The 15638-nt window shown below is 35.0% G+C and overlaps 1 protein-coding gene across 1 annotated transcript; it reads right to left on the bottom strand.

The window, feature by feature from the left end:
• Nucleotides 1-1303: 1303 nt before the first annotated feature.
• On the bottom strand, nucleotides 1304-14922 carry mrps15 (mitochondrial ribosomal protein S15). Its single transcript, XM_059338563.1, has 8 exons — nucleotides 14607-14922; nucleotides 8623-8691; nucleotides 8464-8539; nucleotides 7642-7690; nucleotides 7436-7520; nucleotides 6382-6440; nucleotides 2718-2909; nucleotides 1304-1569 (listed from the first exon to the last, which is right to left on the bottom strand). Exons 1-8 carry the CDS (start codon nucleotides 14746-14748, stop codon nucleotides 1492-1494), a joined length of 750 nt encoding a protein of 249 aa, XP_059194546.1. The 5' UTR covers nucleotides 14749-14922; the 3' UTR covers nucleotides 1304-1491.
• Nucleotides 14923-15638: the final 716 nt, after the last annotated feature.

Raw genomic sequence — 15638 nt, 5'->3', positions numbered from 1 at the left:
GTGGTTATTTCAAGGTTGCAAGGTAGGGAACCTTGCAAAAGTGAGATCAGTGACTGCCTCAGTTTTGTGAAGATAAATCTAATCTACAGGTCATATATTTCAGTACACTACAAATACATTTCAGTGAGTCAGTGAGATTTTGTGTCCTTTTTTTGGTAATTTTGTGCCTTTTAAAAAAATATATTTTTTCTTTTTTTTTTTTTAGTAATTTTGTGTCTTTTTTTTAGTAATTTTGTGTCTTTTTTGTAATTTTGTGTCTTTTTTTGGTAATTGTGTGCCTTTTTTAATATATATATATATATATATATATATATATATATTAGTAATTTTGTGTCTTTTTTGGTAATTTTGTCTTTTTTGGGTAATTTTGTGTCTTTTTTTGGTAATTTTGTGTCTTTTTTTTGTAATTTTGTCTTTTTTGGTAATTATGTGTCTTTTTCTAATGATTTTGTGTCTTTTTTGCACCATAAAGTGGCAAATAAAGTAAAACAGAAATTTTCCAAATTATGTGGTTATTTCAGTTCCCTACTTTGCAAAAGTGAGATCAGTGACTGCCTCAGTTTTGGTGATAAATCTGATCTACAGGTCGTATATTTCAGTACACTACTAATACATTTCAGTGAGTCATAGAAGTACATTTGAAATCAACTTTTTGAGACATTTTATTTTCCATTATATTCTGACATCAACTTGGAAGCAAAAAGAAAACATTATTCTATTCTATGATTTTAACATGAAAAAAGGAGCCATCTATCCACATGCTGCATATTTGAAGGTGTAAAAGTAATGTTGGTTAACACAAGCACTCGTATTTCTATGATGACGTTAACAAAAAGAAAGACAATTTTGTGTCTTTATTTGGTAATTGTGTCTTTTTTTTGTGGTAATTTTGTTCTTTTTTGGTAATTTTGTGTCTTTTTAAAAAATAATAATTTTGTGTCTTTTTTGGTAATTTTGTAATGATTTTGTGTCTTTTTTTTTTGTAATTTTGTGTCTTTTTTGCTAATTTTGTGTCTTTTTCCAAAGATTTGGTGACTTTTTTTTAGTAATTTTGTGCTTTTTTTTTTTTTTTAGTAATTTTGTGTCTTTTTGTAATGACTTTGTCTTTTTTGTAATTTTGTGTCTTTTTTAATAATTTTGTGTCTTTTTCTAATTATTTTGTGTCTTTTTTTGGAATTTCGTGTCTTTTTGTAATGATTTTATGTCTTTTTTTGTAATTTTTTGTCTTTTTTAATAATTTTGTGTCTTTTTTTGGGGTAATTTTGTGTCTTTTTCTAATGATTTTGTGACTTTTTTTGCACCATAAAGTGGCAAATAAAGTAAAACAGAGTCATAGAAGTACATTCGAAACCAACGTTTTGAGACATTTTATTTTCCATTATATTCTGACATCACCTTGGAAGCAAAAAGAAAACATTATTCTCTGATTTTAACATGAAAAAAGGAGCCATTTATCCACAGTTGCTGTGTCTCTTCCAGGATCTAAAGAGCTCATCTCTGTTGTGAGGCCAAACGTTGCTTCATCTTCAGCCTCTGCTCAGCTTTCTGCTTCTTCACTGCCTCATAGACCTGAGAAGAGACACACCAGTCACAGTTAGAGTCAGTGGAGGCACAAAGTCACACCTCCACCATGTCAGTTAGACACATCCAGCTACGGAAAGAGTCAATAACACCTTCAGCCACAATATGCATCACTGTCTCAGCAGTGTGGAAGGAACACTTAGTTCAGTGTGTGAAGTCTTTAAACCAGGGGTCTCAAACTCGTGGCACGCGGGCCAATTGCGGCCCTCGTGACGATATTTTGTGGCCCCCACCTTGATATTAAAGTTTAATGCGAGTTTTATATGAATGACACTTGTGTGTGGAAGGTCATGAACATGAACATTTTCATATTTTTACAGTAAAAATATGTGTTTTCAAAAGTTTTTCAAAAGTTTTGTACTATTCCTTGATTTACGGTAATTAAAAGAGTCTACTACATTGATATTAAATTTTTAATTTTACGTCTACACTGTAAAAAAAAATCTGTTTTCCATTAATTTTACATAATTTTTTAAAATATTCCTACAGTAAAACTGGCCAGTTTTTTTTATTTTACGCCCCATTTCTCATGCAATTTGACAGTGTTTTACTGTAACTTCCCCAAACATTTATTTACAGTGTAAGACGGAGCGGAGTAAAAATATGGAATGGGATGTGTGAAGAAATAAATTAATCTTCAAACATGAAACACTTGAAGCACGTCTTCACACAATATAGGGATGAAAAAACGTGTGTGAAATGACAGTAGGTGGTTATTGTTGACGTTTTATTTTTTAAATGTATTACTATTTTTCTTTTTTTTGTGCGTTGTTGTTGTTGTTTGTTTGTTTGTTCATTGTTGTCTCATTATGACTACATGGGTGTATGTGTACTTATGTGTTTGTAAGTTAATAACAAGTTATGTATGTTAATAATGGTAATAACAAGTTTATAAACTACATTACTATGTGTTGTACATACATATATATATATATATATATATATATATATATATATATATATATAAATCTTATTGCTGTTATATAACTGAATATAGTAAATTAACATAGGGAGAAGGGATTTAATAATACCAATCAACCAACCAATCAAAACCCTGAACCTGCAAATGAAACTCTGTGAAAACATACAAAGGAAATAGAGACATAAAGAGAATAATGATGTCATTTGTTTGCTACCTTTTTGCATAAAGCCTTCTTGGCCAGCCAGCGGCGGGTCACCCGTCTGTAGTACTCTGGAGGGAAAGTGTAGGTGATGTCCAGCTGCTCACACAACTTCTCAAACGACTCGTAGTTAACCAGCCTCAGGTTCTTCAACAGTTTTTTCCTCCGGTCAATGGCCATGAGCATCCACCTCTTGTTAGCTTTGTCCTGGAGTGAAATAACACATAACACAAAGGGGAAAAGTGAGAAAAAACTGCTTTAACCCTTTATCAGGCAAAAAAACATATTTGGTAACTTCAGCGGATATCTAAAATGAGTAATAAATGAGTAATAAATAAAATAATATTTCGAGAAAAAAGTTGCAAATTTACTAGATTAAAGTGGCAAATCTGCACGAAAAAAGTCGCAGATTTACAAGAAAAAAGTGGAAAAAAGCAACTTTTTTCACGCAGATTCACCACTTTAATCTCATAATCTTTTTTCTCTCTTTTTACACATTCTGTCAGTATGTAATATCTATCTAATATAAAGTTTTTTAACGTTTTTTTAACTGGCCAGCCAAATGAGTTGTAGGTAGGTTAGTAATATGACACTTATTATTACATGTATTGATGATGTAATCTTTATGCTCAAAAATCATGATGATTTATTTGACCTTTGACCCCAAAAATGTAGTTACTGCACTCTGGTTTTGCTGTAAAAGGTTCTAATAGTAATGATAAACATGATCAGCCTTCATATTTAATTTTCAGTGAATAAACATTTTCAAATTGATTTTGTTATAAGTGTATTTAAAAGTGTTCACCAACTCTATTCAAAGATGTGTGTATTTTAGACTTAATATTATAAAGTAATGTTATATTTTAGTCTTAATATCATTCTATCTCACTTTTTTACTTTATCAATATCTAGATCAGGGGTCTCAAACTTAAATTACCTGGGGGCCGCTGGAGGCAGTATCAAAATGACCCAAAAAAAAGACACAAAATTACCAAAAAAAAAGCCACTAAATGACAAAAAAAAGTCACAGAATTACCAAAAATGACACAAAATGAATAAAAAAAAAGACACAAAATTATCAAAAAAAGACACAAAATTGTGAAAAAAAAGACACAAAATTAATTAAAAAAAAGACACAAAATTACCAAAAAAAAAAGCCACTAAATGGCAAAAAAAAGTCACAGAATTACCAAAAATGACACAAAATGAATTAAAAAAAAGACACAAAATTATCAAAAAAAGACACAAAATTGTGAAAAAAAAGACACAAAATTAATTTAAAAAAAGACACAAAATTACCAAAAAAACCCCACATAAAATTACCAAAAAAAATAATAAAAGTGCCATTCATATAAAACTCACATTAAACTTTCATATCAAGGTGGGGGCCACAAAATATCATCATGAGGGCCGCAATTAGCCCGCGGGCCGCGAGTTTGAGACACATGATCTATGATATAATAATTTCCCTTTCAAATTAACTTATAATATTATATATATATATATAAATATATATATATATAAAATATAATAAAAATATATTTGTTTAAATTAGTATATATATATATCCAAAGCAGACCGTGGTAAGTGTAATTACTGCTTTGGTTTTGAGTTGGACACTGCAGTTACTGCAATTTTTATAGAATTATTTATCTGAAATAAATCAAAATTAAGATCTAATATTTTGTCACAAGATAAAACAGACATCAAGGAGTTCATTTTTTTTGTTATAACTCATTTTCAACCAAAACTGTAGTTACTGCAGTGAGGCTTTGTAGGGCAGTACAGATGTGATTAAAACATAAATAATAATAATAATAATGGGAACACCAATTTAACACCTTTATAAGCTCTTCAGCTAATGAGGAGATACTTTATTAGAACTGCAACAGAGTTCAGCTGTTACAGCCTCTATTCCATATCTGTGTCAATTTCAACAAGTATGATGTAAGATGGAAATTTTCAACCCTGACCGTACTACGCATGTTCTTTTTTTAATGTGGGGGAGTAAACAGGATATCCTGCAGCACACGCATGCTCTCACCAGAGGAAGGCACGGAGGAAATGTGGAGAGACAAAATCATACATGAAAGTTCTGGTGGTTGAAGTCAATTGACCTGAGATGTGATACGTCATCAAAGTCAGCTTTAGGGACCATACCAATAGTTTATTTATTAAATCAGGGTTATTGAAACTCACAGAGGTAATAGAACTCCAGACACTGCTAATTATGTTTGAATTATTATTTAATTATGTTTGAGTTTTAACCAGAAAACCTGCAAACGCTATTTGTGTTTACTTCAGAATATGAAAATCACACATTTCATGTTTGAAAATTAGTTTTACAATGTTGTGATGCCTTTATTTTGAAAAGGCGCCGTCCAGTGTGAAACGGGTGCTTTTATTTTAAAAGGCAGTGACAGGAAATAACAGGTGGAGCAATAAAATAAATAAAAACAAACACAATGTCTGAAGTGTTTACTTCAGAATATTAAAATCATAGGAAAAGATTTGATTTCAAGCACCAAGTTGCTCGGACTACTTTGAAACAAATGTGTGTTTCGGTTGTCGGTGTAAAAATATGGAATTCCCAACTACAGGATTTTAAAGGTTGTACAGATATTAATAGATTTTTTAAAAAATGTACAAATGCAGAAAAAATTGTCAATATGTACTGGAAACTTAAACTGATCGTTTATGATCACTTGTTTTTTTTGTTTTTGAGATGTAAACATGTAGATCAGGGGTCACAAACTCAAATTACCTGGAGACCGCTGGAGGCAGAATCAAAATGACCAAAAAAAGACACAAAATGAGCAAAAAAAGACACAAAATGAGCAAAAAAATACACAAAATGAGCAAAAAAATACACAGAATTACCAAAAAAAGACACAAAATGACTGAAAAAACACTAAATTACTTTAAAAAAGACACAAAATGACAAAAAATACACAAAATGACAGAAAAAACACTAATTTACTTAAAAAAAAGACACAAAATGACAAAAAAAAGACGAAAAATGAGCAAAAAAATACACAAAATGACAGAAAAAAAGTCACAGAATTACCAAAAAAGACACAAAATTATTAAATAAAACAAAATTACTAAAAAAAGACACAAAATGATTAAATAAATCAAAACAAAATTATTTTAAAGACACAAAATTACTAAAAAAAGACAAAAAGAAAATTATTTTAAAAATAATTTTGGGGGTCACAAAATATCGTCACGAGGCCTGAAATTGGCCCGCGGGCCGCGAGTTTCAGACCCATGATTTAGATAATAATTTCCCTTTCAAATTAACTTATAATTTCTATTATTATTATGTTTAAATTAGTATATATATCCCAGGCAGACTGTGGTAAGTGCAATTACTGCTTTGGTACCAAACATGTACTTGTATGGGTTTTTGTTTGTTTTTTGTCTTGTTTGTTTGTCTTTGTTGTTTTAAGTGTTTTGTTATAATCAAAGTTTTGTTGGTGTAGGCTACTGAAAATCAATTGTATGTGATGTCAGACCATCTTTTTTTATTGTTAAAGTCTCTGTACACATTTTGTTGTCCACCTTCATGAAAGGATCAAAATAAATAAATAAAAAAAATAAAATAAAGTTGTTATAAAATCTGAGGAGGCCTTCCTGTTCAGCTATAAAAAGATGCTGACTTTACTCCTCTGCTCACCTTGCGATGCTTTTGCAAGTGTTCCTGAAAGTTTCGGATTCTTGCGGTCAGAACAGCCACTGAGGGGAAAAAAAGACATTTAAAGTGAGACTGAATCAATTTTCATTTAGAATAAGGTCTATACCAGGGGTGGGCAATTCATTTTCCCTAGGGGCCACATGACCAATACCACGAAGGTTGGGGGCCGGACCAAAATTCTGAACTAAATTCTGCTTAATATTAATTTAATCTCTTTATAAAATACAGTAAATTATCTGGTTTTGAGCTGCTACTGATAAGAATACATGTTATGATAATACTGTTAGTGTGGAGTAAATCAAATATAGCAGTAAAAAGTAGTAAATACTCCAATCACTAGATCACTTCTCCATTTATTTTAAACACAACTGTAAATTAACTTTAGCAAGGTTCCTATTGGTGTTTTTGTTGTGATGCTTTTATTTTGAAAGGGCGCCGTCCAGTGTGAAATGGGTGCTTTAATTTTGAAAGGTAGTGACAGGAAATAACAGGTGTAACGGTAAAATTAAAAACGAACGGTAAATAATAACGAGTATAAATATAAAGTTGATATAAAGTATTAAAAGGCTTCTATAGTGACTGACAAGACACAAGTTTGGTTAAAGTTTATTTTCTTCTGTCATATATATTAGTGGCTATATTTGTTGTTTACTATATTAAAAGTGTTTGTTAGCTCAAGTGCTAATGCTAATGTTTGTTATAGCTCTTACGGTGGATTCACAAGGCGACCAAGGAATGTCTTATTGTTATTTTCATGGAGCTACAATATTAAATAAATCTAGTTAACTATCAGTTAAAGAGTTAACTGTCATTCAGCCAGGAATGCTACTAAACATACATTCAAACCACAAAAACAATATAGAGCATGTATGTTATGCAGCAAACCAGTAATTTAATTTAAAGTAATAACAGAACGTGTTTCTTTGCAGGTGGGTATGCATGCAGGCAGATATACGTAAACCGCCTTCAAAATAAAAGCACTGTGTTTGTATTTCAGTGAAAACGTCACATATAAAACTAAAGAAATGCAACTCACCCTTGACTTCCACTGAGCTGCGGTCGTTCTTATCCCTCTGGACTTTAGCAATCAGCTGTTCCTTTTTCAGCTTCAGCTTGTCACTCTGAAGACACATAAAACAGATTATTACACTACCTGTTTATGACTTTAATTTCTGAAAGTGGCATGAATCAGAATCAGAATGCGTAAGTTTTTAAAAAACATGATCTGTGGGGACAACTCACATGACTCGCTAACTCCAATGACAGAAGTCGTTTGACAAGATCGTCAGTCCTACAGACGGAAAATATACAATAGTGTTAGAGAAAACAGAATTATAATGAATGTGGATAATGATGAATTGTGAATTTACATTTTACATTTCATAGGGTATAAATAGGGCTGCACGATTATGGCCGAAATGATAATCACGATTATTTTGATCAATATTGTAATCACGATCATTAATCACAATTATTCATCATGTTAGGGAAAACTTTTTTTTTATTGCACTACTTATAAAGAAACAATAGGAACAGTTTTTAGTGTCCTGTGCTTGTTGTAAACAAACAGAGATCATTAAGTGAACACATCCTGCAGCAGCAGCACATACACACTGTACTGCTACAGAGCTAACTGTTAGCCTGTTAGCACATACACACTGTACTGCTACAGAGCTAACTGTTAGCCTGTTAGCACATACACACTGTACTGCTACAGAGCTAACTGTTAGCCTGTAAGCACATACACACTGTACTGCTACAGAGCTAACTGTTAGCCTGTTAGGACATACACACTGTACTGCTACAGAGCTAACTGTTAGCCTGTTAGCACATACACACTGTACTGCTACAGAGCTAACTGTTAGCCTGTTAGCACATACACACTGTACTGCTACAGAGCTAACTGTTAGCCTATTAGCAATTTGCAGACTGGACACTAAGGGGTTAACATCACCTTCGGCTCTGCAGCTGGGAGAGACTGCTGCAGGAGGACTGTACCGATGATCACGATTAAAATTTGATTAATTGTGCAGCCCTGGGTATAAATGCATGTTTTTTATTTACGTTTGAGCGAGGGGCACATCTGCATAATCCATCTTCAGCATTGTAGGAGGGAGATCGCTGAGCTGGCTTACAATCCCTGCAAGGAAAAGGAAATGTTAGGATACAGAGCGAGCGTTTCAAAATGTCAATACATGGTGCGGTGACAACGCAGCCTCATACCCTTATCCTTTCTCCTCGGAGCTCGAGCATAATGTCTCACAGGTGGTGGAACAGCAAAGCTACCTGCGACTGAGGAGAGAGAGGGAGAGGGTGGAGAGGATGATGAAAACACCACAAGAAGGAAACAACTTTGACAAAGGAATCATATAGGGTTGCACGATTATGGCCAAAATGATAATCACGATGATTTTGATCAATATTGTAATCACGATTATTCATCATGTTAGGGAAAACATCTGTATTTTTATTGCACTGCTTTTAAACAAACAAAGTTCCAGTTATAAACAAAGCAGCATGGCTAATTATGCACAGGTGCTTGTTGTAAACAAACATCGCTTAGTGAACACCTCCTGCAGCAGCAGCACATACACACTGTACTGCTACAGAGCTAACTGTTAGCCTGTTAGCAATTTGCAGACTGGACGCTAAGGGGTTAACATCCCCTCCCGCTCTGCAGCTGGGAAAGACTGCTGCCGGAGGGCTGTGCCGCTTCCAAAAGTCTCCAATAATACCAGAAAAAGTCGCTGGATTTCGTTTTTTTTTTTTTAAATAGTCGCTAAGGGGGTCTGAAAAGTGGCTAAATATAGCAACAAAGTTGCTAAGTTGGCAACACTGCTTCGCAGGCTTTTACAAATAGCGCATGTTGTTGTGGTGTCGAGTATTACAATCGTGTCGGCCAAATTCGTGATCACGATTAAAATTGTATTAATTGAGCAGCCCTAGAATCATAACTAGTTTGAGCTCAGAAAACGGACAAACAGTTTGGGCCTGAAGGAAAAAAAAATCACAAAACTTTCAGTGTGGTCCAGTGTTGAAAGACAATTGAAAACAGGACCTGTGACAGACACACAACAAACTGTCTCAGCAGAGGATCAGTGGCTGCCAGTCATAGCTGACTATGAACTACTTGGAAACGTCATAGAATACTAAAGTTACTGACTCAAGAATTCTGTGACACACTTTCAACAAAGACGCATGTTGTGGCATTCACAAAGCCGGTTTGTAGGTCAAGACCAGACCCCGAAAGATATGGGATTTTTTTTAAACTAATGCCGATACCGATTTTAGAAGGACAAAACTTGTGAACAACGGATATGATGTCCGATATAGTAATTGTTTGGGGTGGAATGAAAACAGATCTTTTTTTATGTGGCTTGTGCACAAATGAGTCACCACTCTGCAAATGAGCTACTCTCTCAAACAGAGAATTCACTTAAATAATATTTTACATTGTTATATTATAAAAACATAATGTCACCAATTAGGGCTGGGTGATATATCGATATATATTTTTTTATTTACTAGGCTATTTTTATTTAAGATATCTTCTTATTTAAATGTGTACTATTATGGAGCTTTGATTTAAAAAAAAAAAAAAAGGTACTCCTGTTGTTATACAGTATTTATGTTCACTTAATTAAACTGTTTCAATAAAACTACTCGTGACATATCATAATTGGCTTTGACTTTGACTGAATATTTGCTCTGACCTTGCATGCTCCACCCCCTGCGATGGTGTATGACCCCGGAACAAAAACATCCAAGAAAGCCGGTCGCATTAGCCAATTGCATTAGCTGGTCACATTAGCCGGCCGCACATTGGCCGGTTGCATTAGCCAGTTGCATTCACCAGTCGCGCATTTGCCGGTCACACATTAGCCGGTTGCATTAGCCGGTCGCATTAGCCGGTCGCATTAGCTGGTCATACATTAGCCGGTCGCACATTAGCCGGTCACATTAGCGTCTCACACATTAGCAGGTCGCGCATTGGCCGGTTGCATTGGCCGGTCGCACATTAGCCGGTCGCGCATTAACATTAGCCGGTTGCATTAGCTGGTCGCATTAGCTGGTCATACATTAGCCGGTTGCATTAGCCGGTCGCATTAGCCGGTCGCATTAGCTGGTCATACATTAGCCGGTCGCACATTAGCCGGTCACATTAGCGTCTCACACATTAGCAGGTCGCGCATTGGCCGGTTGCATTGGCCGGTCGCACATTAGCCGGTCGCGCATTAACATTAGCCGGTTGCATTAGCTGGTCGCATTAGCTGGTCATACATTAGCCGGTCGCACATTAGCCGGTCACATTAGCGTCTCACACATTAGCAGGTCGCGCATTGGCCGGTTGCATTGGCCGGTCGCACATTAGCCGGTCGCGCATTAACATTAGCCGGTTGCATTAGCCGGTCACATTAGCTGGTCATACATTAGCCGGTCGCACATTAGCCGGTCGCACATTAGCCGGTCACATTAGCGTCTCACACATTAGCAGGTCGCGCATTGGCCGGTTGCATTGGCCGGTCGCACATTAGCCGGTCGCGCATTAACATTAGCCGGTTGCATTAGCTGGTCGCATTAGTCGGTCGCCGGTCAGTGGCGACGGCACAAAGTGTGGACCTGAGGTCAACTGGAAAGGGCGCCATATTAACCTGCTGAAACGACACATATCGCCACAGAGTGTTGAGGAGGAGGACACGTTCCCGTCGGTTATTCGATTTTCTCAGTTGCATGTAAACTGGGACAAGGACAGAAGTCTGATTAGACGCCAATATCAATTTTTAAGCATAGCTCAATTAAACTGTGCATGTAAACACACTGAATGTCTAATGATAGGCCTTAAGCCTTTTAAACAACACAGCTTTATATCCAAAGTACCCAATACTGTGAAGATTCATTCATAACATTAAAAATCTAAATCAGCAATCAAATACTGTACAGCTTTTTTTTTAAATATATGTATGATCTGAGTGATCCTTTTATCGTTCCTGCATGTGAAGAAAACTGTCTGCTTGTGACCCCACAGCTGGATTTCTTATTAGCAGTATGTCACTTTATATTGATGGGATGAGTCTCTGTTGCTGCGTGTGAAAGGTTTTTGTTCTGTTTCGTGAGAAGAAAGTTACAGGATGAAGATACCACTGATCCACAAGTATAAGATTATAAAATAAGATTTGAAGAGCACAACTGAGATAATCTGTACAACACTGCAGTCCCTCACCCCGATAAAAGGCCTACGCACGTATTAGATCGTAAGAGGATAGTGGTTGTCTCTATCAATATCATCAAGACACCAAATGATGTCATTTCCTCAAGACACTGTTGCATCCTCCCTCCAGAAGTCCAGACACATTTGCAGCTAACATGATGACGCACTGCAGCTGCTCCGCTGTCAGAGCAACTTACAGAAAGTTTTCTTGGTAGTAAACATTATGCAAAGTTGCAAGAAATGTATTTTTTAAGACAAAAACAATGATATTTCTTATGATATTGTCAATTATTTCATTTACGTCAGACAATATTGTTAATATATCTTATTTTCCTCTTCACAGAAACGGTATTAACCACTTGTTGTTAACCACATTGTTTTTTTCCCAGTATGTTAATGGTAATTTGGTACGTCTATGACTCAGCGTACTTACATTAAGATGAAATGGTGCGAAAACTAGTAATCATTCTAGTAGACAGGAAATGAAACTGAAGCTGCTCTAGATGTTCTTGATGCAATCATGATCGAGTAGATATAAACACACACGCACATACACACACACACACACTATGTGAAGTTTGAAAAAATAAATATGCTTTATGCAAGTTTTTGTATTTACTCTTCTGATAAAGCAAGTGAGTGCTACATTAATAATCTAATCTTATACTTGCATAAACCCACATTCGTACACTAATTTGTCAGTTGATTAGGTTTTACTAAAACTGATACAGTCTAATACATGGGTCTCAAACTCGCGGCCCTTGTGGCGATATTTTGTGGCCCCCACCTTGATATGGAAGTTTAATGTGAGTTTTATATGAATGGCACTTTACCATGTTGTGTGTGGAAGGTCCCTTTAATTACTTTTTTGGTAATTCTGTTTCTTTTTTTGGTAATTTTGTGTTTTAAAAAAAAAATATTCTATGTCTTTTTGGGTAATTCTGTGTATTTTTTGGTCATTTTGTGTCTTTTTTAAATTAATTTATTGTTTTTTCAGTCATTTTGTGTCTTTTTTGTAATTTTGTGTCTTTTTTTTTCTTGGTCATTTTGATACTGCCTCCAGCGGCCCCAGGTAATTTGAGTTTGAGACCCCTGGTCTAATACAACAGCCCTGCAACAATCCTATCCTCATGAAGTTTGTGAGGTTCAGTGTTTGTTGACAGATTAAGAGGTTATGCTGCCACCAGCAGGTTTGCAGTTTAACTGACTTATTTTGTCACATTTATGATTCAGGATCATTCTAGGTAACGACTGAAAATTGACAATGTTGAGAAAAGCCCACATATTTATTTAATTAATTCAGATTTTTGATGTTCAATATTGTTGTCACAGTTTGCCCATTTGCTCTCAGTAAAACTTCCATGACTTCCTGAAGATGTCAAAGCAGATTTAAGGTATTATTAGAGGCATCAGTTTGTAGTTTGTGATGCTGGTGAAATGTGTTGCATTATACAAGTGTGATTCTAATATTTAGTCCCCCCCTCGTTGATTTTTTTAAAAAAGCAATGAAACTATCTATTTTAGTGTTTATTCCTGTTTTATTTATTTTAATGTTCTTGTTTTGTTTGTTTCCGAACAGCACTTTGTTGCGGCTGTGGTTGTTTTTAAAGTGCTTTTTAAATAAAGTTGAGTTGAGTTACAATTCAATATTTGTGTAGTAGCGTTACAAGTTTCACTGATGCTGAAAACTGTTAAGTAAAGCCCACATATCCACAGTTATAAATGGCCCTAAATTAAATTCAGACATTATAAAGCGTTTATAAACCCTGCAGCTCTCTGTCTGTCAACAGTGCCCACTGCTGTTGGTGTTAGCCACCGGTCGATGCTGGAGCTAACCTTGGTAGCATACCGTAAAGCAGTAGTTCTCAACCTTTTTGAGTCGCGACCCCCAATTTAACATGCATGTTGTCCGCGACCCCCACTCACGCACAGTTCAGATCACCCAAAAAAGAAATAAAATGACCAAAAAGAGTAAACAAAATGACCAAAAAAGACACAAAATGACCAGAAAAGACACAAAATGACCAAAAAAAAAAGACACAAAATGACCAAAAAGGAAACAACTTGAGCAAAAAAGACACAAAATGACCAAAAAAAGATACAAATTGACCAAAAAAGACACAAATTGACCACAAAATGACAAAAACAAGACACAAAATGACTAAAGAAAGACACAAAATGACTAAAAAGAACACAAAATGACCAAAAAAAGACACAAAATGACCAAAAAGGAAACAACTTGAGCAAAAAAGACACAAAATGACCAAAAAAAGATACAAATTGACCAAAAAAGACACAAATTGACCACAAAATGACAAAAACAAGACACAAAATGACCAAAAAAAGACACAAAATGACCAAAAAGGAAACAACTTGAGCAAAAAAGACACAAAATGACCAAAAAAAGATACAAATTGACCAAAAAAGACACAAAATGACCAAAAAAAGATACAAATTGACCAAAAAAGACACAAATTGACCACAAAATGACAAAAACAAGACACAGAACGACTAAAGAAAGACACAAAATGACTAAAAAGAACACAAAATGACCAAAAAAAGACACAAAATGACCAAAAAGGAAACAACTTGAGCAAAAAAGACACAAAATTACCAAAAAAAGATACAAATTGACCAAAAAAGACACAAATTGACCACAAAATGACAAAAACAAGACACAAAATGACTAAAGAAAGACACAAAATAACTAAAAAGAACACAAAATGACCAAAAAAAGACGAAAACACATGAACACTTTAACACAGTGGAGACAGAGCTGACTTCCAAAATGATTTGGCGACCCCCAGAAATCATCTCGCGACCCCAATTGGGGTCCCGACCCCAAGGTTGAGAACAGCTGCCGTAAACGAGAGACGTTAACGCTTTTGACAAACGGGAACTGTCAACATCTTCACAAGTTTACTCCAGTACATCAGCCAGCTGTTTTATAAACATATCTGTCCAGCTTCCTCGGGTTCTCCCTGTCACTCAAACTCACCACAGGCGGCTCTGGGTGCTGCTAGTAGAGCCGAGCTGCGTGTCCAGGCTCTCCCCGTCAGAGCAGAGCACAGAGCGGAGCTGTCTCTGAAAACACCGGCGGAGGTTTTCAGAGCCGCACGCAGAGCTCCGCTTGTGAACATGTTTGTTAGGATAGCTCACAAGGCAGAGAATAAACCGGTCCAGAAATGATGAAAATGTGACATCAAAATCACACTCGACCCCTATACGAGGCTCGCCATTTTGACTAGACCAAACTAGCAGAGTGAAGATGGGGGATATTTTTCCAAGGCTATGCTAACAATCGCAGATAACATCGATTGAACCACTACAAGGGTTTTACGGAAGAACAAGGTTATTGTAGTTAACGAAAATAACGAAAAAACGAAAACTAGAATTGAAAACACAGTTTTGTTAACTGAAATAAAAATAAAGACGAGGTTTTTTTTTTAAACGATAACTAACTGAAACTGTATTGTGTGGTTACAAAACTAATAAAATAGTAAATAATTAAAACTAACTGAATTTGAAAACAAAAATTCACAACGAAATTAAAACCAAAACTAATGAAAAATCCCAAACTATTATAACCTTGATTAGGGCCAGGTAGGAGGAAGGGGAAAAAAATCATTATTAAGTTCAAGAAAAAAGTCGAAATGACGAAAATAAAATCAAAATACAGTGTCAAGAAAAAAAGTCGAAATGCAATTTCGAGAATAAAGTTGAAATGTAATGTTGAGAAAATGTACAGTCATGGAAAAAAATATTAGACCACCCTTTTTTTCTATAATGTCTTGTTTATTTTAATGCCTGGTACAACTAAAGGTACATTTGTTTGGACAAATATAATGATAACAACAAAAATAGCTCATAAGAGTTTAATTTAAGAGCTGATATCTAGACATTTTCTATGGTTTTCTTGATAATGATTTTGTTAATTATAAAGAAAACCATGTTTAATGTCTAGATATCAGCTCTTAAATTAAACTCTTATCAGCTATTTTTGTTGTTATCATTATATTTGTCCAAACAA

The sequence above is a fragment of the Centropristis striata genome, chromosome 8, assembly GCF_030273125.1.
Source record: "Centropristis striata isolate RG_2023a ecotype Rhode Island chromosome 8, C.striata_1.0, whole genome shotgun sequence".
Taxonomy (NCBI): Eukaryota; Metazoa; Chordata; class Actinopteri; order Perciformes; family Serranidae; genus Centropristis; species Centropristis striata.
This window is presented reverse-complemented; position numbering and strand designations above follow the sequence as displayed.

Excerpts from the sequence above, each read along its gene's own strand:
- mrps15 (XM_059338563.1), bottom strand. The coding sequence starts at position 14,748 with ATGTTCACAAGCGGAGCTCTGCGTGCGGCTCTGAAAACCTCCGCCGGT. Across the intron at positions 8,692-14,606 it reads AGCACCCAGAGCCGCCTGTG|TCGCAGGTAGCTTTGCTGTT; the intron begins GTGAGTTTGAGT and ends CTCTCTCCTCAG. Across the intron at positions 1,570-2,717 it reads AGAAGGCTTTATGCAAAAAG|GTCTATGAGGCAGTGAAGAA; the intron begins GTAGCAAACAAA and ends GTCTCTTCTCAG.